This window comes from Lepus europaeus, chromosome 3 (assembly GCF_033115175.1).
Source record: "Lepus europaeus isolate LE1 chromosome 3, mLepTim1.pri, whole genome shotgun sequence".
Lineage (NCBI taxonomy): Eukaryota > Metazoa > Chordata > Mammalia > Lagomorpha > Leporidae > Lepus > Lepus europaeus.
The window spans coordinates 107,353,306-107,377,967 of NC_084829.1; the positions used below are offsets into that span (position 1 = coordinate 107,353,306).

Here is a 24,662-nt window from a genome sequence, read left to right on the forward strand (position 1 = left end):
GTCAGGTACTGTAAGTCAATGAACATTAACATTCAATTGAGAAGGGGCAGGAAGCATAAAACACACCCCAGATTTTGAAGACCTCAGATGTAAAAAGGATACAAAGTATCTCATTGGGGCAGGCATTTAGCCTAGCAGTTAGGAACCCAGCATTCATATCAGAGCATCTGGTTCTGCTCCCGACTCCAGCTTCCTGTTCCTACAGTTCCAGCTGGGCAGGCAGTGGTGATGGCTCAAGTGCCCACTGGGAAACCCAGACTGAGTTCTCAGCTCCCAGCTTTGGCCCAGGGCAGGCAGGTGTCTGGCACAGCGGTTAAGGGAATGTCTCCCTCCCATTATCAAGAGTGTCTGGTTTGAGTCCCGGCTCCACTTCCAATTCCAGTTTCCCGCTAACTAAAGTGCACCCTGGGAGGCAGCAGCTCAGGTATTTGGGTCCTTGTCACCCCTGTGGGAACCTGGGTTGAGTTCCTGGTTCCTGGCTTCAGCCTGGTCCAGTCCTGGCTGTTGTGGGCATTTTGGGAGTGAACCAGCGGGTTGGAACTGTGTCTCTGTGCCTTTCTAATATAAACCTCATGAATACATGTTTTTTGGTTTCCTTTATTTGAAAGGCAAAGAGATAGGGTTGGGCCAGGCCAAAGCCAGGGGCTGGGGACTCAGGCCATCTCACTTGTGGGTGGCAGGGTCCCAAGTGCCTGAGCCATGTTCTGCTTCCTCCTAGGGGAAGCACTGGCAGGAAGCTGGAACTGGAAACGGAGCTGGGACTCAAATCCAGGCATGCTCATTTGGATACAGACGTCCCAAGCAGCAGGCTGTGGCTTGGGATCCCAATGCCCATCCCCAGATAATTTAAAAACTGATGTGCCCATTTTGTGGGATTTAACCTAACCTGCAATGCAAATAAGTAATAAATTTTCATCTCCAGAAAGTTACTAGGCACCACACACAGATCAACATTTTTGGAGGTCAATTTAACTTCTGTAGGGTATGTTTATCACTTAAATTACACTGGATAAAATATTCATTTCAGGATAATTAAGACATTTGTCTTTCTCATGAAAATCAAGGATTATTTCTGCCAGAAATTCAGAATTTAATTGAGATGAACGTCATGATTCAATTTCATATTTTAATTAGACCTTTTAATTAAAAATTAATAGTTTGCTTTTTAAGAAATAAATAGACCCATGCTTTTTCAGAAAAGTTGAATTTACAGTTAAAAAAATCTTACATTTTTGGCTTTGATATATGAATTTTTGAGCTATAAATACAGCCTCTGGGTTGTAATCCACCTTAAGCATGACCTAATGGGCCCCCTGTACTGCACACACAAAGACCAGACATCAAGAGATAGCTTATGTGTCTCAGGGGACTGGACATTATTAAGAAGGCAAATTCTCCAAACCTTGTGAGCTGTCACAGTCAGTCCTGACCTGGAGTAGCAATCGTATTGCCTAAGAGAACAGGGAAGGAGAACCAGCCACTCAAGTCAACCTGTGAATGACTTTCTTGGTTCTAAAACATTAAAACCATAACTGGAAAGATCAGTAAGACCATGGCCTATGGCTGTGAACATTTAATAGAGAGCTTTGTAAATCAGTGCCCCCAGAGAAGGACCCGGTCTTTACACTTGATCTTAGCCAAAAGGCCAAGAAGCGACAGGACCCGGTCTTGAAGAGACGCAGTAGCTGAAAATGAGACGCCTTCATCAGCAATGAAATGCTACATTCCAATTGGTCCTACAGACAGGACCTCACTCTCTCTCACACACCCCCAAGCCTTGCTGCTGTCCCGTCTCTGTGAGGATCTGTAAGTCAGCCCTTCAGAGAACCTGCCTGCCAGTTCTTACAGTCTGCTCAGAGCCAGCTTGTGGGGAAGCAGCCTGAGTGCTCCCGGGTCAGCTCTGCTCCTGGCCCAGGGGCGAGGGCTGGGGCACGTGGTGCGTGGGAGGCGGTGGATCTGGCTCCTGTGTCAGCTGCAGGTGCTGAGCCGCATCGGAAGCGCTTGCCGCTAAACGCAGCTCCTCTGTTTGCTCCTGCTGGGCGTGAAGGTGTTCCAGGGTTTCCTTGGACAGTGTGATGACGTGCACCGGCTCTGGCTGCGAGGGCGCCATCTGGCTTTCAATCATGTTGAGGCCCTGGATGTGCCCTGTCTGCTCCGGCTGGGCTGAGAGAATCAGATTCTGCAGCTGCTCCGGCTGCTGCGTGAGCAGGGTCAGGTCGGCGGCCTGGTCTGCGCTCATGTTCTGGGAAGTCTCCGCAGTGACGATGCTGATGCCTTGGCTGGGCCCCGGCATGAAATTGATGTTGTGCACGGAATCGGTGACGAGCAGCTGGATCTCCTGCTCCCCCGGGGTGGAGAGCTGATACGGCTGGAGCTGGAGGATATTCCGGACCTCTTCCGCGTTGCCGCTGCTGGGAGCGCTGCCGGCGTCTGACGCCTGTTTCTCTTTGCTGTGGATTTTCAAGTGGGCCTTCAGGTTGTCCAAGCGCGCAAACTGCAAGCTACACTCAGGGCAGGAGAAGGGCTTCTTGCCGGTGTGCAGGATGCAGTGTCGCCTCTTGGCGCTGGAGTCAGAGAAGGATTTGCCACAGATGCCGCAGGAGTAGGGCTTCTCTCCTCTATGGCAAAAAGACACGCTGTATTTTAAAAGCCGGAAGTCCTGTTCAGGGCTTCCTGATTATTCAGGGAGACGGAATCAAGGCTAAGAGGAAAAGGAACTAGACCGTGAGTCACCAGTCACAGGTTCCCCTGCTAACCTAAGGATGTGGGACAGGTCACCAGAACGCCAGTTTCTAATCTTAAAAGGGTGGGGCCGGTGCTCGAGGCAGGGTGGCAGGTGGGGCTGGGGCCAGATACGATAAGCAGTTTATGATTTCACCACATGTACTTCAGATCAGAAAGTAAACATACAGCCAGCGCCACGGCTCAATAGGCTAATCCTCCGCCTAGCGGCGCCGGCACACCGGGTTCTAGTCCCGGTCGGGGCACCGGATTCTGTCCCGGGTGCCCCTCTTCCAGGCCAGCTCTCTGCTATGGCCCGGGGAAGGCAGTGGAGGATGGCCCAAGTGTTTGGGCCCTGCACCCCTTGGGAGACCAGGAGAAGCACCTGGCTCCTGCCTTCAGATCAGCGCGGTGTGCCGGCTGCGGCGGCCATTGGAGGGTGAACCAACGGCAAAGGAAGACCTTTCTCTCTGTCTCTCTCTCTCTCACTGTCCACTCTGTTAAGAAAAAAAAAAAAAAGAAAGTAAACATACACTACACTGAATTCTCTTTTGTTTCATGGCAGTTTGCAAAGCCAATTCTGAGGCTCGAATGCCACGTACGTATATATGATTAATACAATATTTAAAAATTTGAGCAGTGCTTATTTAGGGTATAGTTAGAACAACTCCTAAATCCAACCTGGCAGTAACTCTGGTGAAGAAGAACACCTGGATAGTTATTTTTGATTGAAGACTTAAGCTTTGGACCAGCCCTAACACCCTCCCCTCTGCCGTCAAAATCCAAAATGTGAAATTAATAATGGGAATTTTACTGGCCAGACTCAGTATCGCTAATTTTGTCTGGGTCTGAAGCTTCAAGACTGAAAAGATAAAACACGGCAATAAACTACTGGGGAAATTCTACCACAGCACACGTCTGGGGAAGGGACCCTGCGGGTGCCCGTGTCTCCCCCCACCCTCGTGCCAGCGTGGTGTGGGGTCTTGGCGAGGGAACGCCTGCACGTTACCGGTGGATTCGGATGTGCGTCTGTAGAGAACTCTTGGCTGTGAAAGATTTGCCACAGATCTCACAAGTAAATGGCTTCTCACCTAGGAAAAAAAAAGGAAAGGGATCAGAAACATCCACACAGCATAAAAGCAAAATCCCCCTGCCACTTCACAAGGTAAAAAACAATGGCCACGCCCTCCTTGGCTAAGCACCTGCCCTGCACCTGCGCACTGCGTATGAAGTGCAAGGTAACAATGTGCAAACTGAGACAAGGGGGTTGGTGTGATGAGAACAGGCACACGGCGTGTCTACTCCTGTGTCTGCTACTCTTCGCCCTCGGGCCGCCCGCACTGCTTGTGAGCTGGCCTGCCAGACCCTTAGGAGGGCGCCTGTGCACCAGGGGACTTGCCTCTCCCTCACATTCCTATCTGCCTTCCAAACCCGTCCAGACGCCTCCTCTCACTTCCTCCATTGCCACCTGCGACCCTCGCCTAGCTAGGGTAGTCTCCCGCCTCTGGTCTCGCTCCGGGGCCACCCACTATCCACATGGCAAGCACAGTGAGCCTGGATGTGGGGTCCAACCACGCTGCTTCTGCTGTAAACGCTCTGGTGGCTGGGGCTGCCTGCAGCCCTATCGGAGTGCCTGGGACTGCGGCCCGCCTATACTGCTTCGGATCCAGCTTTCCGCTACTGGGCCTGGGAGGCGGCAGGTGCTTGAGTCCCTGCCACCCATATGTGAGACACAGATGGAGTTCATGGCTCCTAGCTTCTGCCTGGCTCAGCCTTGGCTGTTGTAGGCATTCGGGGAATGAACCAGTAGATGGAAGATATGTGTGTGTCTCTCTGTTGCTCTGCCTTTAAAATTAATAAACACATTAAAAAAAAAAAAGAAGAAGGAAAGCCAAAGGCCCTTGGTTTCCAGAGATTCCTTGGCAGGGACCCTAGCGCAGCACTCCCCACACCCGGCCTCCCTGACCTCATCCCAGGGTGCTCCCAGAGCGGCTCACTCGCCTCGTCTCCTCCAGCTGCCCGCTCACCTCCTCCCCAGGAGCCACACAAGCCCTCCTTAGCTCGCTTCCTGCTTTCCATGTCCACCATGCTACAGGCAGCATGTCATTGGCTGTCCCCTCTTCTGGAAGATTATCTACTCCTAGCACCTGGCCTGGCGTGCCGTTCCAGAACCCCCTGCGGAATGAATGGATTTTGCAGGGTGCGACTGCTCCGCACCGCGCTATGCTTCATTCACGCCAACTGGTGCTCATTCAGGGTTAGCCTGCACATGGCAGTGTGCACGTGGAGTGACAGACTGTTAGTGCCCTCCAGAACCGAAACTAAGAGATCCTAAAGGCAGAAAAGAAGCAAGTAGCAAAATCCCTGCTAACTAGAGGCGAGCAGGGGCACTATGCCTGGGACATGGCGGCTGGTTGGGCTCTGCAGCTTCCCGCAGCTGGAGGACCCCTGCGATACCGACACTGACTCCACACATCTTTGACTTTTTCGACTGCAAAGGTTAAGGCGGAGGCCATTGCCAGTACCTGTCTCTGCGGCTCGCTCCCTCAGAGCGGGGGCTACTCTACCTTCAAGTCAGAGTCCTCTGGGGGAAACTCACATGACAACACCAATTTTGTAGCCGGTGATGTGGCATAGCGGATAAAGCCACCGCCTGCAGTGCTGGCATCCCTACGGGTGCTGGTTTGAGTCCTGGCTGATCCACTTCCCATCCAGCTCTCTGCTATGGCCTGGGAAGGCAGTAGAAGATGGCCCAAGTCCTTGGGCCCCTGCACCCACATGGGAAACCCAGAGGAAGCTCCTGGCTTCGGATCGGTGCAGCTCCAGTTGTTGCTGCCAATTAGGGAGTGAATCAGCGGATGGAAGACCTCTCTCTCTGCCTCTTCTTCTCTCTCTGTGTAACTCTGATTTTCAAATAAATCAATCTTTAAAAAAACAAAACAAAAAAAAAACCCACTAATTTGGCCAGGCCGAAGCCAGGAACCAGGAACTCCAGCCTGGTCTCCATCATAGACGGCAGGGGCCTTCCCAGGTGCCTTAGTAGGAAGTGGAGTAGCCGGGACTCGAACTGGCGCTCTAATACTGGATGCCAGCCTCGCAATCGGTGGCCGAACCTGCTGTGCCGTGACACTCGCCCCTTGAAGGTTTTCTCAGGACGCGCCTACATTCTCCCGGGGGAGAGCTTGCTGCAGCCGCAGCTCTTGCAGGAGTGAGCGGGGCAGGAAGAAGACACATCCTCCTGGCCAGGGTGACTCTGGGGCAGGTCTTCCGAGTCCCTGGTTTCTGATTGGTTCTGGGAACAAGACAGCTCCACTGCCGGGTGGTCCACTCCTCCCAAAGCTGGCTCAGTCCGAAGACACAGAGAGGCCACAAAACACAGAGCCACAAAATAGACAAGGCACAGGGGACAGGATCATGGCCTCAAAAAGAAGTCGGGGCTGCACTGAGACAGTGCCCGCAGTAGTGAGCAACACAGTGGGTGCCGAGCGAACATGCAGGGAGTGGCAACAACAACCTGGGGGTGTAGCCGGGACCGGGCTGGGGGCGGGGTAGGAGCAGGATCAGAGGATCAGGCAGGTCGGACAGAAGCCTCGACCAGGGCACCAGGATAAACGGTGCGGCTGAAAAGTCGGAGCTGGAGATGGCCACGTGGTATGGACCAGGAGTGCGGAGGAGTCACGGTGAGGGATGGGTGAGCCGCGAGGTGAGGCCACGCCGGAGGCAGCCGGGAACTGTGGGCAGAGACGGGGAGGCCCTGGAGGGTGTTGGGAAAGTACGCCTGGGAGTGATAGTGACAGCAGTCCACGCCCACGTGCTGGGGCCTGGACCAGGAGGCAGATGCACAGGCTGGAAGGTGAATGGCAGAGCCTGAGCGGCAATGGGAGCAGAAGGAAGTTTTTTTTTTTTTAAGGATTTATTTATTTACTTGACAGGTACAAGCTCTTGGCTCCAGAAGGAAGTTTTACAAGAGGTTTACACAATGGCGACTAAAGCAAAGGGCAGAAGTCAGGGTGTGGCCGGCAGGGCTCCACCCAGGGATGTCCACAGAAGGGCTGGGGCAACTCCTGGCTGCTTCTGACACAGCCTCGCCCGCCCCACCCCTGCTCCAGGACCTCACAGCTGGGCCGTCCCTCCGCCATCCGCTCAAACCTAAAATAACTGGTCAATGGCAGCGCCTGCTGGCCCCTGCGCCAGCCAGACACGACACAGTGGCGCCTCCAGTTCTCTCCACATCCACGTTTAACCTGCTACTTTCTCCCTCCCAAGTGTCCTGCTTTCCTGTTTACACGACAGCTTTGCTTTTCTTTACAAATCATTCGTGTTCAGGGTAAAACAATCAAATGACGGAAAAGTACAAAGAAAGTTCCACTTTCTCTCTTGAGGTGAGCAGTTAACATTTCATAAGCGTGCAAGAATAGTTTTATGCACACCACGTCAGCCAGTGTCAGTTAAAGCCACACACCATTTAAAAAGGCCGAGTCATGTCCCGCTGGACACACTGCCCAAAATTGATCTATGGGGCAGGAGTTGTGCGTGGCAGGTTAAGCCACGACTGGAGGCGCTGGCATCTTGTATCACAGTGCCTCGGATAAAGTCCTACTTCTGCTTCTGGTTCTGATCCACCCTCCTCTAATGCACCTGGGAAGCCAGTGGACGACAGCCCAAGCACTTGGGTCTCTGCCACGTATGTGGGAGTCCCAGATGGAGTGCCAGGCTCTTAGCTTTGGCATGGCCCAGACCCAGCTCCTACGGGCATTTGGGGAGTGAACGAGCATATGGAAGATCTTGATCTCTCTCTCTCTCTGTCACCCTGGCAAATAAATAAATAAATGTCTAAAAAAATTTTTTTAACTGAACTCGTCTCTTACCAAAGAACACTCAGGTTGTTTTGGAGTTTCTGACATTACAAACAATCCTGCCTGTGATGCATATCATCCTGCAACATTTTGATAAACATCGCCAAAGTTTCTTTCCAGAAAGTTCCAAATTATATTCCTGCACCAGCACAGAGAGAAGCCCACTTCCGCACAGGCTCACCAACCTGACAGGCGAGAAAGCACACGTTCCTTCCTCCTCGATGACTAGCAGGGTTACTGCGGATTCTTTCCTGTCTCTCCACCCTTCCTACACGGTCTTCTGTGCCAAGCCCTTCCTGTCCAGTGCTTTCCTTGTGGGGTACTTGCTTTTCCTTATTCGGGATATTAACACTTTGTCATTTACGCTTGGGTGAGAATACATTCATGTATATTTTGGGCTCTGTTCATAGCTCCTGGCTCATAACTTCCTCTCCAACTCAGGCCACAGAAAGGAGAATTTCTTTTCCCCAAAGCAGGTCATTCTCTGACCGACCCTGTCTGACAGTGGATGCTGAGACCCCAGTTCAGCAGGGGTCCTGTCCCATACTGAGAGGAAGGAAGCTCACCGACAGGCAGGAAGGTCTACTAGCTTCTGGACAGCTGACCACGTGGAGGCTCCTGGAACGGAGGCAGCGCCCAGAGAGAGCACGGCAGCTCTGCACCACTGCACCTCAGGCCACACGTCTCCTCATCTAATATCCTCTAGAACAAACTGGCGAACCCAAGAAAGGTTTTTCCCTGAGTTCTACGAGCTGCTCGAGCAAATGAACAGAACCCAAGGAGGGGGCCACGTGAACCCCGGTTTCTAGCAAGTCGGTCAGAAGCACAGGGCATGAGTGCAGGAGCCCGCTGCTATCTACCACCACCCAAGGGGCAGAGATGCCGGAGGGGAGGGTCTGCGCTGCGGGGTCAGAGGTCACTCACCAGGCTTCTCCGTGGCCTGGGCTAAGTCCCTCGACTCGCCCCAGCTCACCAAGCCATCTTCTGCTCACTAGCCTGGTTTTCGGGTACACTGCTATCAGGAAGAAGGTACTGCAGGCAACAGAAAGGGGTGAGCCCTTCGTTAAGCGAATGCCTCTGCTGCTTTATCAGCATTCCGAACGCTCAGTGTGGCCCGGTGCCTGCAAGCCCGAGCAGCTCCAGGCTCAGGGACAAGACCTGCACCCAGAGCCTGAGCCATGGTGACCTCGCTCGCACTGCCCCACTTGCCTGACGCTTTGCCTCCACTTCTGGCACTGGGGACCCAATGACCCAGGAGAGTCTGCAGGTGCAGAGCCCCAAGGGGAGTGCCAACCTCGGTTCTGCAGCTGAGTAATGCCTTGCTGGCGTAGCCGGTGCTGCCGGAGCTGGCCTCTCAGTGTCCACAGCAGGGCTGCGGCGGTGCCTTCCGACACTGACACCGACACCGAGCAGGCTCTGCGCGAGGAGTGGGAACACAAGGCCCCGTGTCCCTGCCTGCACACTGCCTGCCCAGTTTTCGGCTTGACTTGCTTTCTCCTCTTCTCCATCATGGCAATGACTTCACCTGGCCCTTTTTTACCCAAGCACACACAGTCCACTCTGCTCCTCGAACCAGTCAGCCTAGGGAGAAAAGAGGCATTCTCTCCCTTGTCACTCCCACTGTAGGACCCACGTTGCTCCTAAGGACCAGAGCAGGACGGAGCCAAGGCAGGCGAGCGCCTCCTCTCAGGCATCCCAGCTCTGCTCCATCCCGATCCCGTGGCCAGGGCTCCACCACAGCCTCACATGCAGGCCCGCGGGTGTGCCTGGAAGCTGCCAGCTCTGCCCACACGCTCCCCCTGAACTCCAGACTCTGTGTCCTACTGGCTGCTCCACACCCACACCTGGGTGTGAAATGGATGCAGCCAAGACCCCGCGAGCCAAAACTCACCGCGACTTGTTCCTCTCAGTCTTGCCCAGTCTGTCCTCCTCCTGGTTGCCTTAGCCGCCACACATCCAGTTAGGAGCAAACCGTGTGAACGCTTCCTCGGAATCTACCAGTCACTTGCCACCACTTATACGGCTATGCCGCCCTCACCACCAGGCCAGGCCTTGTCCCCGCCCACCCACACGGTGGCTGCAGTGACCCCAGGCCAAGTTCCAGGTTATGTCACGTCATGCCATCCCTGTGGCTCCAGCTGTCTCACCAGGAGGCAAGCCCATCCTCACCATGCCCTCCAAGTGCTCAAGTGTGAACGCACAGTACAAGCACTGAGGGGCACTTTTAAAAGTACCAGTTCCGGGGCTGGCTTTGTGGCACTGTGGGTTAAGCCAATGCCTGAGATGCCAGCTTCCCATATGAGTGCTGGTTCAAGTCCTAGCTGCTCCACTTCTGATCTGTTCCTGCTAATGGCCTGGGAAAGCAGTGGAAGATGACCGAGTATTTAGACCCCTGCCTCCCATGTGGGAGACCCAGATGAAACTCTAGGCTCTTGGCTTTGGCCTGGCTCAGCCCTGGCTGCTGTGGTCATTTGGAGAGTGAGCCAGCAGATGGAAGGTCTCTTTCTGTTACTCTGCCTTTCAACTAAATACACAAATCATTTTTTAAAATGATTTTTTTAAAAAAAGACTTATGTATTTAGTTGAAAGGCAGAGAGTTACAGAGAGGCAGAAGCAGAGAGAGAGAGAGAGAGAGAGAGAGAGGTCTTCCAACAGCTGGTTCACTCTCCAGATGGCCGTAACAGCCAGAGCTGTGCTGATCTGAAGCCAGGAACCAGGAGCTTCTTCCAGACCCCCCAAGCAGGTGCAGGGGCCCAAGGACTTGGGCCATCTTCCACTGCTTTCCCAGGCCACAGCAGAGAGCTGGATTAGAAGTGGAGCAGCCAGGTCTCAAACCGGCACCCATATGGGATGCTGGCACTGCTGGTGGCTTTACCTGCTATGCCATAGCACTGACCTCTAAATATATTAAATCTTTAAAATCAAAACAAATAATTCCAAGGCTCTATCCCAAAAGAATTCAGTCAGAGCCTCTGGGTGGGACTGGGCTGTTTTCATAAAGCTGTTCAGATTGACAGCCTCCAGACTACTGGGACGCTTAGTCCCTGTTGTCCATCCACTCCTGGGTCCTTGCCCTGCCTCGGCTATCCTGCCTCCTGGTACCTCTCGATGCCCGTAATGGCTGGCTCGCTCCTCTCCACATCCTGAGTGTTTTCAGCTCCTGCCAGGAAGCCACTTTGTCTGCGAAGCCCTCCCAGACCAGACCCCTGTAAGAAGGCCGTGTCCTTCCCACGTCCTGGCCCGAGCCTGCACTTTATTTCTTGGCAGGTGCTGCCGCCTAGCACCCATGTGCTTGCCCGCTCTGCCTCTCTGATCGCATGCTGGCTTCTCCCCAGCGGGGCTCTGTCCCTCCCACTCGCTGCGGTGGCCTCTGGGCCTGAGAGAGGGCCAGGTCCTTAGATGCTGCTCTGGAAACAGGGCTAAGTGGCTGCGCCCCATTCCACAGGCCCTGTTAACAACAGTGTCTGTGGAAAGACTGTGGAGGGACCTTCTTCATGGAATGCAGCCCCGGGAGACGCTCTACTGCCTGGAGGAAGAAACAGCTGCATGGGTTGAGTGTCCCTTACCCAAAATGCTGGAGACCGGAAGTGTTTCAGATTCTGGAATGCTCCTAACCACACGATGGGGTATCTGGGGGATGTGCTCCCCGTCTAAAGACGACATTCATTTGTCTCACGCTCACCATACACACACAGCCTGAAGGGAGCTTCACACCATATTTTTAGTGCACCTGTATTTGGCTTCGGCCCACAAGGTGAGGCATGGCATTTTCTACCGGGTACCATGTCAGTGCCCAGAAAGCTGCACATTTCGTAGCATTTCAGTTTTTGGATAAGGGACACTCAACCCATACACGTAAAAACAATCTCTAAAGTACCATAAACTCACGTGAGACGTAATTTGAGTTGACAACTGAACATAATCATTAAATAGCCAACCTACAATGGGAGATTTCTCCTAGAAAACCTAACAGGTCTATTTTCAAACCATGCTACTTTCCAGAAGATTCTAACAGGCCCCCATGTTCACTTCTCTGCTCGTCAATGAAAAAAACAAAAAAAAAAACAAACACTCTGAGCTGCTCTAAGCAACCTGCCCTCTCTTCCCCCCCGCAGCTCAAGCGCCAGGCTTAAGCTGGAGGCGCTGGTTCTGGGGAGAGAGGAAACAATGTCCCTCGTGTCCAGGCTCTCCTGCCTGTGTGCCGGTTTTCCTTCTTTCCTAAAAAGAAGTCACTGGAGAGGGACGCGCAGGGCCCAAGCAGCCTGCGGCATGAAGTAGGTTTTCCCACATACACAGTGCTCGGTCAAGGATCTCGCTTTGCTAAGCTGTGAAGAGAGGCGACTTCTGCCCCACAGAACAACGCTGCCAGCTGCTGCCCTGGGCGTTCACAGGCGCTCCTTATCAAACTCCCACCCGCTGCACAAGGAACATCCCAAGACACGGGCGGGCCTGGTGCGGGTGGGGAGTGCTCCCCACTGCCCTGAGGACGTCAGTGTGCTGGGGAGAGGATCGGCCAGGGCCAGGGTCCTACCTGTGTGGGTTCGCAGGTGTTTCTTTAGCTGAGACACGTCCATGAATTTGCGGTGGCAGTGGTTGCATTCCGGCAATGAGTGACCTTGGCATGACAAGAAAAAAAAAAAAAAAGTGTCAGCACACCTTCGCGCCCTGCATTCCTCCAGCGATTTGTGTTAGAGCACTTCCCTGAGAGAGAATCCCTGGGAATACAGCGCTTTGACCGCAAGAGCTTTGTTCATTCAGGGGGTGGCAGTAACCATTCTCCTATGCATCTTAGCGCACGGCTTCCCCAACAGAGCAGGGGCCCTTCTAGTCCTGCCAAATGTCATCTTCTCTCCTTGAAGCACTGCTCTGAGTGTGGCCAAGGGTTTCTGTGCACGGCACCGCAACAGTGGCATAAGAATTAAATATAGATGACACAGCAGAGTAACACGAAAACCTCTCATTTAGATTGCCTTTTTAAGACCCTTCCCATGGGGCCGGTGCTGTGGCGCAGCGGGTTAATGCCCTGGCCTACAGTGCCGGCATCCCTATGGGCGCCAGTTCAAGTCCTGGCTGCTCCACTTCTGATCCAGCTCTCTGCTATGGCCTGGGAAAACAGTAGAAGATGACCCAAGTCCTTGGGCCCCTGCACCCATGTCGGAGACCCAGAAGAAGCTCCTGGCTCCTGGCTCCTGGCTCCAGATCAGCCCAGCTCTGGCTGTTGTGGCCAATTGGGGAGTGAACCAGCGGATGGAAGATCCCTCTCTCTGTCTCTCTCTTTGCCTTTTCTTCTCTCTCTGTGTAACTTTTGACTTTCAAATAAATATATAAATCTTAAAAAAAAAAAAAAAAAAAAAAAAAAAAAAAAAAGACCATCCCCTAAACACTGCCCTGTCTCCTGCACTCCACACCCAAAGTTTCAGAAACAAACCGTACCGGTGCTCCCTCCCCGCCGACCCCAGGCTTCCCACAGGTACCTGTGTGAACTCGGTAATGGCTCTTTAGCTGTCGCTTCTGGCTGAAGTATTTTCCACACTGATCACAGGTGAAAGACTTCTGTCCTGCCGGGTGGAAAACAGAACACTCAAACACACACCCCCGACTGTTAAGGAGCTAGAATGCTAACAACGGTGAACACACCACAGGCCCAGGCCCGCGTGACTTGGCTGTGGGGCCTGAAGCCCCGAGTCCCCCACAGAAGCATACGTGTGCAGAGGTTTGTAAGGCAGCGGGAGGGGCTGGGCACCGGGATAGAACTGGAGAATTGACCCTCCCCGCCCCCACTCACGCCAGAGGCATTCAGAGTAAAATAGCTCTAAACTCTGGAGCTTAAATCAAGTGTGTTTGCACACCGAACTCCAGGCAGGCAGCTCGTAAGCTCTCGCTCAAGGCTTAGTGCTGTGCCAAACTCCCAACCACCTTCTGACAGGTGCACGGCCCTGTCTTCCGATGACATCACGTGGGAAACGGCCCCAGGCCGGGAAAGCATTGCTGAGATCCCGGTCACGCATCTCTACCGGGACGTCCCACCCCGGGAATGGGCACACGCTGGCAGTGGGCCCTGAGGCGTGAGCCCCGCTACCTGAGTGCAGGCTCATGTGCTCCAGCAGTGAGTGCTTGGTGGTCAGCGCCTTGCTGCACACGGTGCAGGTGTACGGTCGCTCGCCCGTGTGCATCCTTGTGTGCACCTGCAGCGAGTGCTTCTGCGCAAAGCCTTTTCCACACTCGTTACACCTGAAAGGTCGCTCACCTGGAACGAGAGCCACGGAAGCCTGGGATGAGCCAAGATCCACCCAGCCTCCTGCTCCCTCCCCAAGTAAAAGGACAATCGAGGCACTTGTCTAAAAAGACACTCATTGCAAGGGCCAGAGAAGAGGAGAGGTGGGATCAGCAATAAAGCTTGGGGAGCTGGAGCAGACGAAGCTGGAACCTGCGGTGAGAGCTACTGAGATGTGGCCTGGGATCTTTGCCAACAGGGGTGAGGGAGGCTGGACTCCTGCTGGAAGTGGAGAGAGACCCCTGGGCCCTGGCTCCCACCACACCTGCCAAGGACACAGGCTCCTCTCTCCCCAGCTGATGGTGACTGCTCCCTGAAGATGGGAAGTTAGGGGTCTCTGGGTTAGGGGCCGCCACACACAGCCAAGCGGGACTCCATCAGAGAGAAGATGTTCACGGGTGGCGTAAGGAGACCTCCCCTCCTGCTTAGACCCGCAGCCAGGCTTCCCCGGGGCTGGAAGGTGAAAGGCCTGAGCTAAGAGAACCCGAGGTGCAGAGAGCCAGGCGCCAGCAAGGCAGGGGTGTCCAGCCGTGACCCCCCAGTCCCTGCCCCCTCCCAGCTTCTCGTCATCCACACTGCATCAAGTGTGTTTGCACACCGAACTCCAGGCAGGCAGCTCATCCACACTCTGCAGCTGCCAGTAGCTTTCTTCGTAACCCCCTCTGCCATTCGATCAAGCAGGCTTTTTTACAAAATCCCCAAGCATTCAAGGAAGGCCCTCAGCAGTGGAGACAGATACGGGGGAAAAGAAAATCAAGAAGCTTCCAGAAAAGACTGGGAAAAGCAAGCATGAGACACCAGCAACAAACAAAGTCACTGTCATATGTAACAATCTCGCAACAGATATTACACCCGGAGCCTAACAACCAGGAGGCTAAGAGAAAAACATTTTGGACATTTTGAGAACAGAAAGAGCTGCCAGAAGTAGAAAGATTAGAAACAAAAAACCTGCAGGGGCTGAAAGGGCAAAAGAAGCCTCATGGAAAAGGCAGAGGAGGGGTCGGGAAGGTTCCACGTCCACACAGTCAGAGCTCTGGAGGGAGGCGAGGCGAGGGGTTCACTAAGAGATGACCAAAGATAACGTTAGGAGCTGGACCCTAACGTTATGAACGGGCGTGCACACAAGTGGACGGAGAGAGACCCACGCTCAGGCGGCTGCCACAGCACTGGGGGCAGGAAGGAGAACCTCACACGATGCTCCTTCCCCACCAAGTCTCATGGAATGACGGAACCCTTAAACTAGGCACGCAGGTGTCTCTGATGAACAATAAGAGCCGAGACACAGCCGACTGTAGTTCAACAACTCTCTCTCAAGTGTCCGCTTTGTTCAAGCTGCTACGATTCAGGGTTTTCTACCCACCTGTCCTTAAAAATCTCTGGAGGTGGGCGCCGGGTTCTAGTCCCGGCCGCTCCTCTTCCAATCCAGCTCTCTGCTGTGGCCAGGGAAGGCGTGCAGGCTTGGGCCCCTGCACGCGCATGGGAGACCAGGAGGAAGCACCTGGCTCCTGGCTTTGGATCGGCGCAGCGCTGGCTGTAGCGGCCATTTGGGGGGTGAACCAACGGAAGGAAGACCTTTCTTTCTCTCTCTCTCACTGTCTAACTCTATCTGTCAAATAAAAAATAAATAAATCTCTGGAGAGTTTTTAAAACACATCCGGGCTCCAGGCAGTCAAATCTGAAGCTCTGGGGTTGGGGCCCAGGCCCTGGTTGTTTTGGAAGCTCTGGGACAGGGCAGTGAAGCACGAGGGAGGGCCGGCATTGTAGTATAGTGGGTTAAGCCCATAAGGGCACCGGTTTGAGTCCCGGCTGCTCCACTTCTGATCCAGCTCCCTACTAATGGCCTGGGAAAAGCAGCAGAAGATGGCCCAAGTGCTTGGGCCCTTGCCACCCATGTGGGAGACCTGGAAGAAGTTCCTGGCTTAGTTTTGGCCTAGCACAGTCCTGGCTGTGGTGGCCACCTGGGGAGTGAACGAGCAGGTAGATGATTTCTCTCTCTGTGTGTCTCTTCCTCTCTAATTCTGCCTTTCAAATAAATAAATTACATCTTTAAAAAAAAAAAAAAAAAAAGAAACAGCAGCAGGTCCCTAACAAGCAGGATGAGAGCCACCGCACAGGGTGCTGCGGGGTCCCGGGAGACTTAAGCACCAGCTCTGATCTGAAGCTTAACAACTAGGCTGAGGGATTTGTAAGTGCTGCCTACGGCCTAGCCCAAAGCCAAGTGAGTCGAGCACCTGAGAGAGGGCCAAGAAGGAGGACTTTCCAGTAGGTACCACGTGGATCTAAACGGCAGCCACCCACCACACGTGGAGGCTGACACTCAACCGACACCAAACGACACATCCAGTTTCTCAGTCACCTGCAATTTAAATGCTCAAAATCCACAACAGGCTAGCGGCCCTCACCCTGAACAGCACAGACAGCACGTTTGGGCTCAAGGGAGCAAAAGGGAGCGAGTTTAGCCTTCCCGGCCAGCTGGTCCAATGTGGACCCAGGAAAAGACAAGCAAAGCTTGAGAATCAGAAAACAGAGCCCAGCAGGGACTCGAACCCAGAACTCCACCTAAGAGGGCTTCTGCCTTCAGGGCCCTGGGGTCCAAACCCCAGCTGTCACCTGGGCACACGGCCCCAGGCACGTTATTTAAGAGCTGGGGGCCTCAGATCCCTCCCCGCCGCAGTGGGTGGGATCGCCTGGCTGGCAGCAGCATCTGCAGAGGTATTATTACGAGGCCCGCGCACGGAGGCTGCACGGGGCACGGAAGCCATCACGGTGCCGGCTGCAGCAGGCCGCGAGTGCGTGATTACCCGTGTGACTCCGCTGGTGGATTGCCAAGAAGTGATTGTACTTGAAGACTTTGCCGCAGTCTTTGCATCGGGCCTCGGGGCCGCGGGCGCGCTTTCTCCTCCCGCAGATCCTCTTGGCCGTGCCCTGGTCCTCGTCGTCCCCCCCCACGAGTTTGTAATCTTTCAGTTTCACGGATCTGCGAATCCTGCGCTTGCTGTAGCGACTCTGGCTGTCCTGCTCCTCCTGGCTCTTGGGATCAGAGCTCTCATCCTTCCTGGCTGGTGTTTCCTCCACGCTGCCCGGCTCACAGGCAGGTGCCGACCCTTCCTTTCCTTTTGTTGGAGCCTGCTCGCCCAGGACACCACCCGGGGCTCCCTCTGTGACCACAGAGTTTTGTCCGTCCTGAGCCGGGCCGTGCAGTCTTAGCTGTACCTCCCCCTCTGCAGCCAAGGCTGCCGTCCCCTCGGGCACGCTGTTGACTTTTCTTGGTCTTCCCCGCTTTCGCTTTGGAGGCTCGTTCTTCTTGTTAGAAATCACCACCACCGGGGCACCGGCAGTGGCCAGAGGCGTGGGCTTCGGGGACCTGGGATCGTTCTGGAAGTCCGTGTAAGCCTTGACCAGGTCGGAGACTTTTAAGAACTGCGCCGTCGCCAGGATCTGCTCCGTGCTCTTCTCGCTGGCGTGCAGACAGCCGGTGTAGATGAACTCCAGCAGGATGCCGAAGGTGTCCGCCACCATGCCTTCCAGCATGTAAATGGACTGGCCGATCTCCCCTTCTTCTGCAAACATCATGGAGAAATACTCGCTGCTGGCGGCCAGCAAGGCCTTGTGGGCTCGGAAGTGCACGTTCTCCACAATCAAGGTGATGTCACAGAGGAAGCCCTTTTTCCTCTGATCCTCAAAACTGGCCAGGACAGTGTCGCTGTGCGTGTCCGAGTGGACCACCAGCTGCCGGGGAGGCGCTGGGGCTGGGGCGGCCATGTTCTTTGGAGGCCACGCAGGTTTCGATCTGAAACGAGAAACAATGTCCCTGGAGTAGGAGGCCTTGGTAAGGGGGAAGACTCCCAGCCCACATGAACCCACTGTTCTCTGGATTTTACCGTTACTTTTTTTTTTTTTAATATTTATTTTATTTGAAAGGCACAGAGAGGCAGAGAGAAGTCTTTCATTCACTGGTTCACTACTCAAACGGCTGCAACAGCCAGGAGCTTCTTCCAGATCCCCCCACGCAGGTGCAGGGGCCCAAGGACTTGGGCCATCTTCCACTGCTTTCCCATAGCAGAAAGCTGGATCAGAAGTGGAGCAGCCGGGGCTTGAACCAGCGCCCATATGGGAAGCCGGCACTGCAGGTGGCGGCTTTACCCCTACGCCACCTTAGAAGCACTTCACTCAGAGCTCACACCCCGGCTGCATTTGGCTCGAGGGGCTGCCCATGCCCTGAGGGGGTCTGTTTTTTCCTCTGCAAACTAGACGAAAGGACTGGATACCCGTAGCACCCCGAAGCCCTTCGCAGCACTAACTTTTCTATGGTTACACAAATCCTGCAATGGGGACCTCAGTGCCTCACTCTCACGCAAGACCAGTCGCGTCGTCTGGGGGTGGGAGGTGGGGTCACACACGAGAAAGGCGGGGAAAACGGACGTGTGCAAGCTGCAAGAAGATAAGAATCAAGGAAGCCGCACGGGGCCTCGCTTTCAAGGGAGCCGTGCAAGGGCCCGGCTGGCGCCAGACCCCGCAAGGAGCGGGACCCCTGGAGCTCCGTCCCCCCGGGGCCCGCTGAGCCGGGAGCCGCCGAGCGGCGAGGTCCTCGGCATCGGTGTCTCGGCCGCGCGGGCCCGCCAGGGAGCGGACGGCTCGGGAGAGGGCGACGCGGCCGCGGGTCTGCAGCCCACGGATGGCGAGCGCGCGGCGGACCTACCTCTCCCGGCCGCCCGGCGGGGCCCGGCTCGCAGATCGCCCACCGGGCGGGCGCCCCTGCGCTGGGCTCCCCTTGCCCCTCGGCCGGCCCAGCCCGCCGCGGGGGCTCCCGCGCTGCTCCGGCCTCTGCTCCGGCCCCCGAGCCGGTGCCGCCGCCGCCGCCGCAGCCAACCCGGAAGCGCGGCGCCGGGACCACAGCCTGTGCGCGGACGCAGCACCACGTGGCCCGCCAGGCGCCTCCACCCGCGCGGCGGGGCGGGGCAGGGGCGGGGCATGGGGCGGGGCCTGGCTGGAGGGCCCGCCCCGGAGAGCCCAGACAGGTGTGGATTGGGGCGGGGGATGGGAATGGCGCTGTCACCGTGCTTGGGAAGTTATTATAGTATACCGTTAGCTCCGCACACGCCTGAATCCTGTCTTCCCGGACGCCAAATTCGAATGTGTGGTGAGCGGATAAAATCACTTTACCCCCATCATCATCATCACCACCGCATCTGCCTCCGTTTCCTTCGCCCCTCCCCTCCAATGCCTCTGTCCAAGGGACCAGAGGAGAGCGTTCTAGGCTCTGAGACATCCTGGCCAAGTTACCTATCCTCAGGACTTTGGTGACCTTACCTGGAAAGTGGAGATGCCATTGGTGCCAACCTGGGAGCATTGCTGTGGTGTGAACAGGAGTGAGTGAGGAGCTAAGTACCTGGCTTAATTCATGTCTGCTGTGATCAGAATGATACTGTCCAGACCTTCCCGTTGCTTCAGCAGACTCTTAAGGGTTTCTGCAGTCCAGCGGCTGTGCTGTTCCCTCCAGGACACAAGGGAATGGGAGAGTTTTCCAAGTACAAGTAAGGTCCAGAGACTACCGGCCTGGCCCTCTTAGGAGCCATTGCGGCTTTACCCCTGCGTAAATTCTAAGCTTCCCAGTGTGGTCTATGGCTCCACCCAAATCCCCTACTCTCCCTAACTTCCACCTATCTCTTTCAGCATTCCCCCTGCCCCATGCTCTACCAACACATAATTGCTTGGGATTCCCTTGCTTCCAGATCCCCAACGTGCTTTGTATGATTTTGAACTGGCTCTTAATTTTTACTACTTTTTTAAATAAATGCTAACAAATCACATATCCTCCTCCTTTCTGGGGTTCCCCTTTATCCTGAATTGTCTCTAAATCCCCAGAGTTTGTGGGGTCCCAGCGGGTGTGGGGGCATCTCTGGCAGGCTGGGAGGGGTGGGCCCTGGGACGTTGGTGCGCTGCTGAAGATGACCCCACGCCCGCCCAAGCCAGGCCCAGGCTTTGCTCACTGGAGCGCAAACTCTAGGGGAGCTTCCAGCACCGGCCACCTGCAGCAGAGACTGGAGTTTGATTCAGGATCCTTACAGCTTTTCTTGACACTTTTTGTTGTCATCATAAGGCCAGCTGGTCTACCGCAAACAGATCTGCTTGACTTTAGCAGTGCAAGGTTTGGGGTGTCATTTATTCATCTAACAGATATACATGGAGCGTCTGCTAAGGTGCCTGGGGATACAGCATCTGGCACTCTACTTACATTCTAGCCTACCTTCTACTACGGGAGACAAAATACAGGCAGCCGGGGGCGGAGCTGCGGCACAGCAGGTTAAGCAGCCACCGGAGATGCGGTCGTCCCTATGCGCACCGGTTCAAGTCCCAGCTGCTCCGCTTCTGATCCAGCTCTCCGCTAATGCGCCTGGGAAAGCAGCGGAAGATGGCCAAGTATTTGGGTCTTTGCCACCCCTGTGGGAGACCTGGATGGAGTTCCTGGCTCCTGGCTTTGGCCTGGTTCAGCCCTGGTTGTTGTGGGCATTTGGGGAGTAAACCAGCAGATGGAAAATCTCTCTTTCTGTTGCTTTGCCTTTCAAATAAATAAGTAAATCTTAGTGAGAAAGAGAGAGAGAGAGAGAGAGAGAGAGAGAGAGAGAGATGCAAACCAGAATGAGGATAATTTAGAATATAAACAAATTACAATTCCAGATGGAGAGACTAGCAAGAATGGGAAGGGAATAATACTTAATGATGAAAACTTTTTAGAATTGGTGCAAAACAAATCCACAGATTTGGGAAGCTTAACAAATTCCCAAAGAGATAATTAATAAGGCACTTCTACCCAGATACACTGTAGTCAAACTTCAGTGTGTGTGTGTAGGGGGACAGCTCAATTTTCTAGCAAAACCCCATAGCTACTGGAAACTCCCAGTCTCCTGAAAAACTTGTGGGAATTAGTCTAACTCTAATCATAGGCTTCTAGCCTGTGTTTAAGAATTATTTTATTATGAAATATATAATAAAAAGTTACATAAAACAGGCTTCTAGTCTTTAATTATTGGAGTTATAGAGATCAAAGAGATTAAGAAATCAAGGCTCAGAGAAATGGAGATTTACTGGAGGTTACACAGCTGATGGTTGTACTTTTGATTTTTTTTTAAGATTTGCTTATTTGAAAGGCTGAGGGGCCACCGTTGTGGCTTAGTGAATTGAACTGCCGCCTACAATGCTGGTATCCCATGTGGGCACTTGTTCGTGTCCTGTCTGCTCCACTTTCTGACCCAGCTCCCCTGCTAATGTGCTCTGCCACCCACATGGGAGACCCAGCTGAAACTCCTGGCTCTTGTCTTTGGCCTGGCCCAGCCCCAGCCATTGCAGCCATCTGGGGAGTGAACCAGCAGATATCTTTCTCTCTGTGTCCCCCTCTCTCTCTGTAACTCTGCTTTCAAATAAATTTTAAAATCTTTAAAAAAAAGTGAAAAGGTGAGTTACAGGGAGATAGAAAAAAAAAGAGAGAAAGAGAAGGAGAGGGAGAGAGAGGTGTCTTCCATATATTTCCATCTGCTGGTTCACTTCCCAAAGCCAGGAGCCTGGAACTCCATCTGGGTCTCCCACGCAGGTGACAAAGGCCCAAGCTCTTAGGCCATCTTCTGCTGCTTCCCCAGCAGAAGCAGGGAGTCAGATTGGAAGTAGAGCACTTGGGACTCAACAGTCACCCATATGGGATGCTGGTGTCCCAGGCAGGAACTTTACCTGCTATGCCACAGTGTCAGCCCCATGCTTTTTGATTTTTATGAAGATCCAATCTTGCTATTTTACATCCTGCATTTTTTGATGCTGCTGTTTAAAATTTGTTCTAATTATTAAAAAAAACTCATTCAGATTCAATTTAGTAAGTTATCCACTGGCACGGCTTTTTTGATAAATGTCGTGTAATAAGACTCTCTAGAGTTCATCTTTATTAAAGCTCCAGGTGATTTCTAATAACCAAACAACCTTAAAAGCACGCTTCAGGGAATGCTTAAGAAAAGGAAACGAGGCAGCCAGATAGTTATGACAAAGTGCATTTATTTTTTTTGGAAAATGACAGTACTTTGTTCGCAAAGCATACAAACAATTCCTTATGTAAAAAGTATAGCCAGTTTTTCTGTTGTATTCATATCAGTGTGAGCTTTGTTTCTTGAAGCTAACACTTAACGAGTGATTTTCTTTAACAGAGACTGATTTTTCTACTGGAAATGCTAGAAAAATGAACAGTGAATTTCTTAAGTGTATTACACAAGCTACTTAAATGTTCTAAATGGAATTCTAAATGCAAGGACTCTTTCCTGAGAGCGTCAAAGTTCAGGCCAAGAGCTGCAAACTTTAAAACTGTTTTTAAAACCTAACCCTACGGAAGAGCGCTCCTTGCTGGCCCTGGGATCTGAGTCCATTTGACTCATGGCCACCAGGGGGCCCCAGGAGGGAAAAGGACTTCCCAGCGGCCAGATTGGCGACTTATTCCCCCTCCACTCCCTTCTACCACTTAGCGGTAACCCTTGGGATGCAGCTTGTAGTTCCGGAAGCAAACTATCCATTAACAGGGTCTATATTTCTGAGTGAGAGGAACGTCTGTAACTTGTGATCAAAGTCAATGGCTCGGAACTGCGGTTCCTTGTATTTTTTGGTCATCTTGGCACCCAGGTATGTTATGAGTTCACATCTCTCTACAAACTGCTCCATCTTCTTCTTGTACTTCCTTCTTGTATACTCAGAGCCTTTGGGGTTAAATGCTGTAGAAAATGACAGAGAGCTGTGACTGTTTTTGGTTAGGCTGGGGGACCTGGGAGAGACACAGGGCTGGCCGAGTGCCTGAACTGCACGGCTTTGGCTGAGAACAGGTCCAGATCCCAAAGCGGAGCTGGGGATTATTCTCCTTTAGGCTGCGATTGCCAGCACTCACCTTTCCCCGTAACGTGCAGAACTGAGAGCTGACTTTTTAATCCCAGTTCCTGCTTTTTTCAAACTAGAAATTCAGTTTTGATAGTTTTGTTAAAATATTTGCCCCATATTGCATTGCATTTCTCACCAACACACACACACATGCACACGCACACACTCCAATCAAGCAACCACCCCAACTTAACAAGCCTTTTTATATTTGACAGGCTTTCAAAAAGTTCATGGAAAATGTCTACTCAGATACTTTGTACAATTTTTGGGAAATGTAACTAAAAAAGATACATTTAAAAATATTTTGAAATCCATGCATAGTTTTTTCATAACAACATTTTAATGAACTTTCTGTATACTTTTTATACGCTACAATTAATGATACATTAATTCTGAGTACCGTATCATGAAAAAGACACAGTTTGGGGCTGGCACTGTGGCACAGTGAGGTAAGCTACTGCTTGCAATGCTGGCATCATATACGGGCACTGGTTTGAGCCCCGGCTACTTCACTTCCGATCCAACTCCCTGCTGGTGTGCTTGGGAAAACAGCAGAAGAGAGCCCAAGTCCTTAGGTCCCTTGGGTGGAGTTCTAGGCTCCTGGCCTCAGCCCTGGACGGCCCTGGTTGTTGTAGCCATTTGGCGAGTGACCAGCAGGTGAAGATCTCTCTCTCTCTCTCCCTCTCTGTGTGTGTATGTGTCTGCCTTTTTTTCTGTAACTTGGCCTTTCAAATAAATAGATACATCTCTAAAAAAAAAAAAAAACAAAAACAAAAGACGTACCTTTTAGATGAAATGCTATATATAGCAGCGCAGACCTCCTCACACTTAAGAAGGGGAATTTGGGCTTTAAGCATCCTACTGCATTCATTGCTTTAATCAGAGAGGTGGCGATACCCTGTGGGTAGGGAACAGTTTGTGCGTATCTGAGTTTGCTTTCTTGGTGCAAACAGATAAAGAGGTCACCCCAGGTAGCCTTGGGGGTTGAAAATGGGGCAGATGATACTTACTTAGCCAACAGGAAAGAAACACAAGATGCATCTAATTGGGATGCATGGACATTACAGATTGGCTGAGTGCCAGGTGGGTGATGGGTACCTGTACACAGCCTCTCTGGTTTTGTCTGTTTGCCATAGTCCATAACAAAAAGGAAAAACAGAGAGAGCGGGAGGCAGGCCCTGCATTGTCCTGGCCCATTTCTGCTTCCTTTCCTGGAACTGGCCGGATTGCCTTCCAGTCTGCAGGCTCCTGAGCCACAGTGAGGACTACAGGCAACAAGAATTCTGACTGTGGTGAGCAACTGTGCCCCAGGCCTCCATCTTGTAGAATTAAAACAAACAAACAAACAATGAGGACAACAACAAAAACCCTAGCTTTAAAAATAGTAGTTGGCTACTGATAAGTTTTATCATTTAAACAAAAATATCCTATTTGGGTAAATGAGATGTGGCTTGAATAGGTAGCTTCACTGGGATTTGGAGCAAGTCCCCAGCTCTGGGGTTCACTCGTCCTGGCATTGCAACTTAGAGCTTTTGTGCAGTGAATGAGCCTCTGACTCAACCTGGGTCTTTCAGGTTATGAGGAAGTTTTACAGATACAGAATTTAAAAAATAAGGACCAAGCTACCGTCAAATGGCAGAACAATTGCCCCTCTCTTCACGTTAGCGCAGCTCTGTTTGGGAATTAGCTATGAAAGCAGGGGCTTTTCACACATTCTGTTTTAACAACCACCCATCCGCAAATAGGGGAAGAGTGGTTTCGCAGCTTAAGAGCAGAAAGCTCTGCCTTGAATTTCATTGTTATTAAAATCAAAATTGTGAAAAAGCAGGGAGCATGTATGGCATAGCAGGTAAAGCCGTCACCTGCAGTGCTGGCATCCCATATGGGTGCTGGTTCAAGTCCTGGCTGCG

General features: G+C 52.8%; 2 protein-coding genes across 5 annotated transcripts in view; both read right to left on the reverse strand.

The window, feature by feature from the left end:
- Positions 1–1,126: 1,126 nt before the first annotated feature.
- On the reverse strand, positions 1,127–18,636 carry ZBTB24 (zinc finger and BTB domain containing 24). 4 transcript variants are annotated; one of them, XM_062186597.1, is made up of 7 exons: positions 18,551–18,636; positions 16,653–17,641; positions 13,657–13,824; positions 13,052–13,135; positions 12,109–12,192; positions 3,731–3,812; positions 1,127–2,618 (listed from the first exon to the last, which is right to left on the reverse strand). In XM_062186597.1, exons 2-7 carry the CDS (start codon positions 17,611–17,613, stop codon positions 1,895–1,897), a joined length of 2,103 nt encoding a protein of 700 aa, XP_062042581.1. In that variant the 5' UTR covers positions 17,614–17,641; positions 18,551–18,636; the 3' UTR covers positions 1,127–1,894. The 4 variants fall into 4 exon arrangements, 2 of the variants coding, with proteins under 2 accessions (XP_062042581.1, XP_062042582.1); XR_009865512.1 differs by lacking the exon at positions 1,127–2,618 and adding an exon at positions 8,502–8,609; XR_009865511.1 differs by lacking the exons at positions 1,127–2,618; positions 3,731–3,812 and adding exons at positions 6,273–7,909; positions 8,502–8,609.
- Positions 18,637–22,389: 3,753 nt separating this feature from the next.
- Positions 22,390–24,662, reverse strand: part of AK9 (adenylate kinase 9) — a 150,602-nt gene continuing 148,329 nt past the window's right edge. The window contains exons 40-41 of the mRNA XM_062187650.1: positions 23,536–23,650; positions 22,390–22,592 (exon numbers count right to left, since the gene is read on the reverse strand). Of these exons, the coding sequence (XP_062043634.1) occupies positions 22,390–22,592; positions 23,536–23,650 (318 nt within the window). The remainder of the gene's footprint in view (positions 22,593–23,535; positions 23,651–24,662) is intronic.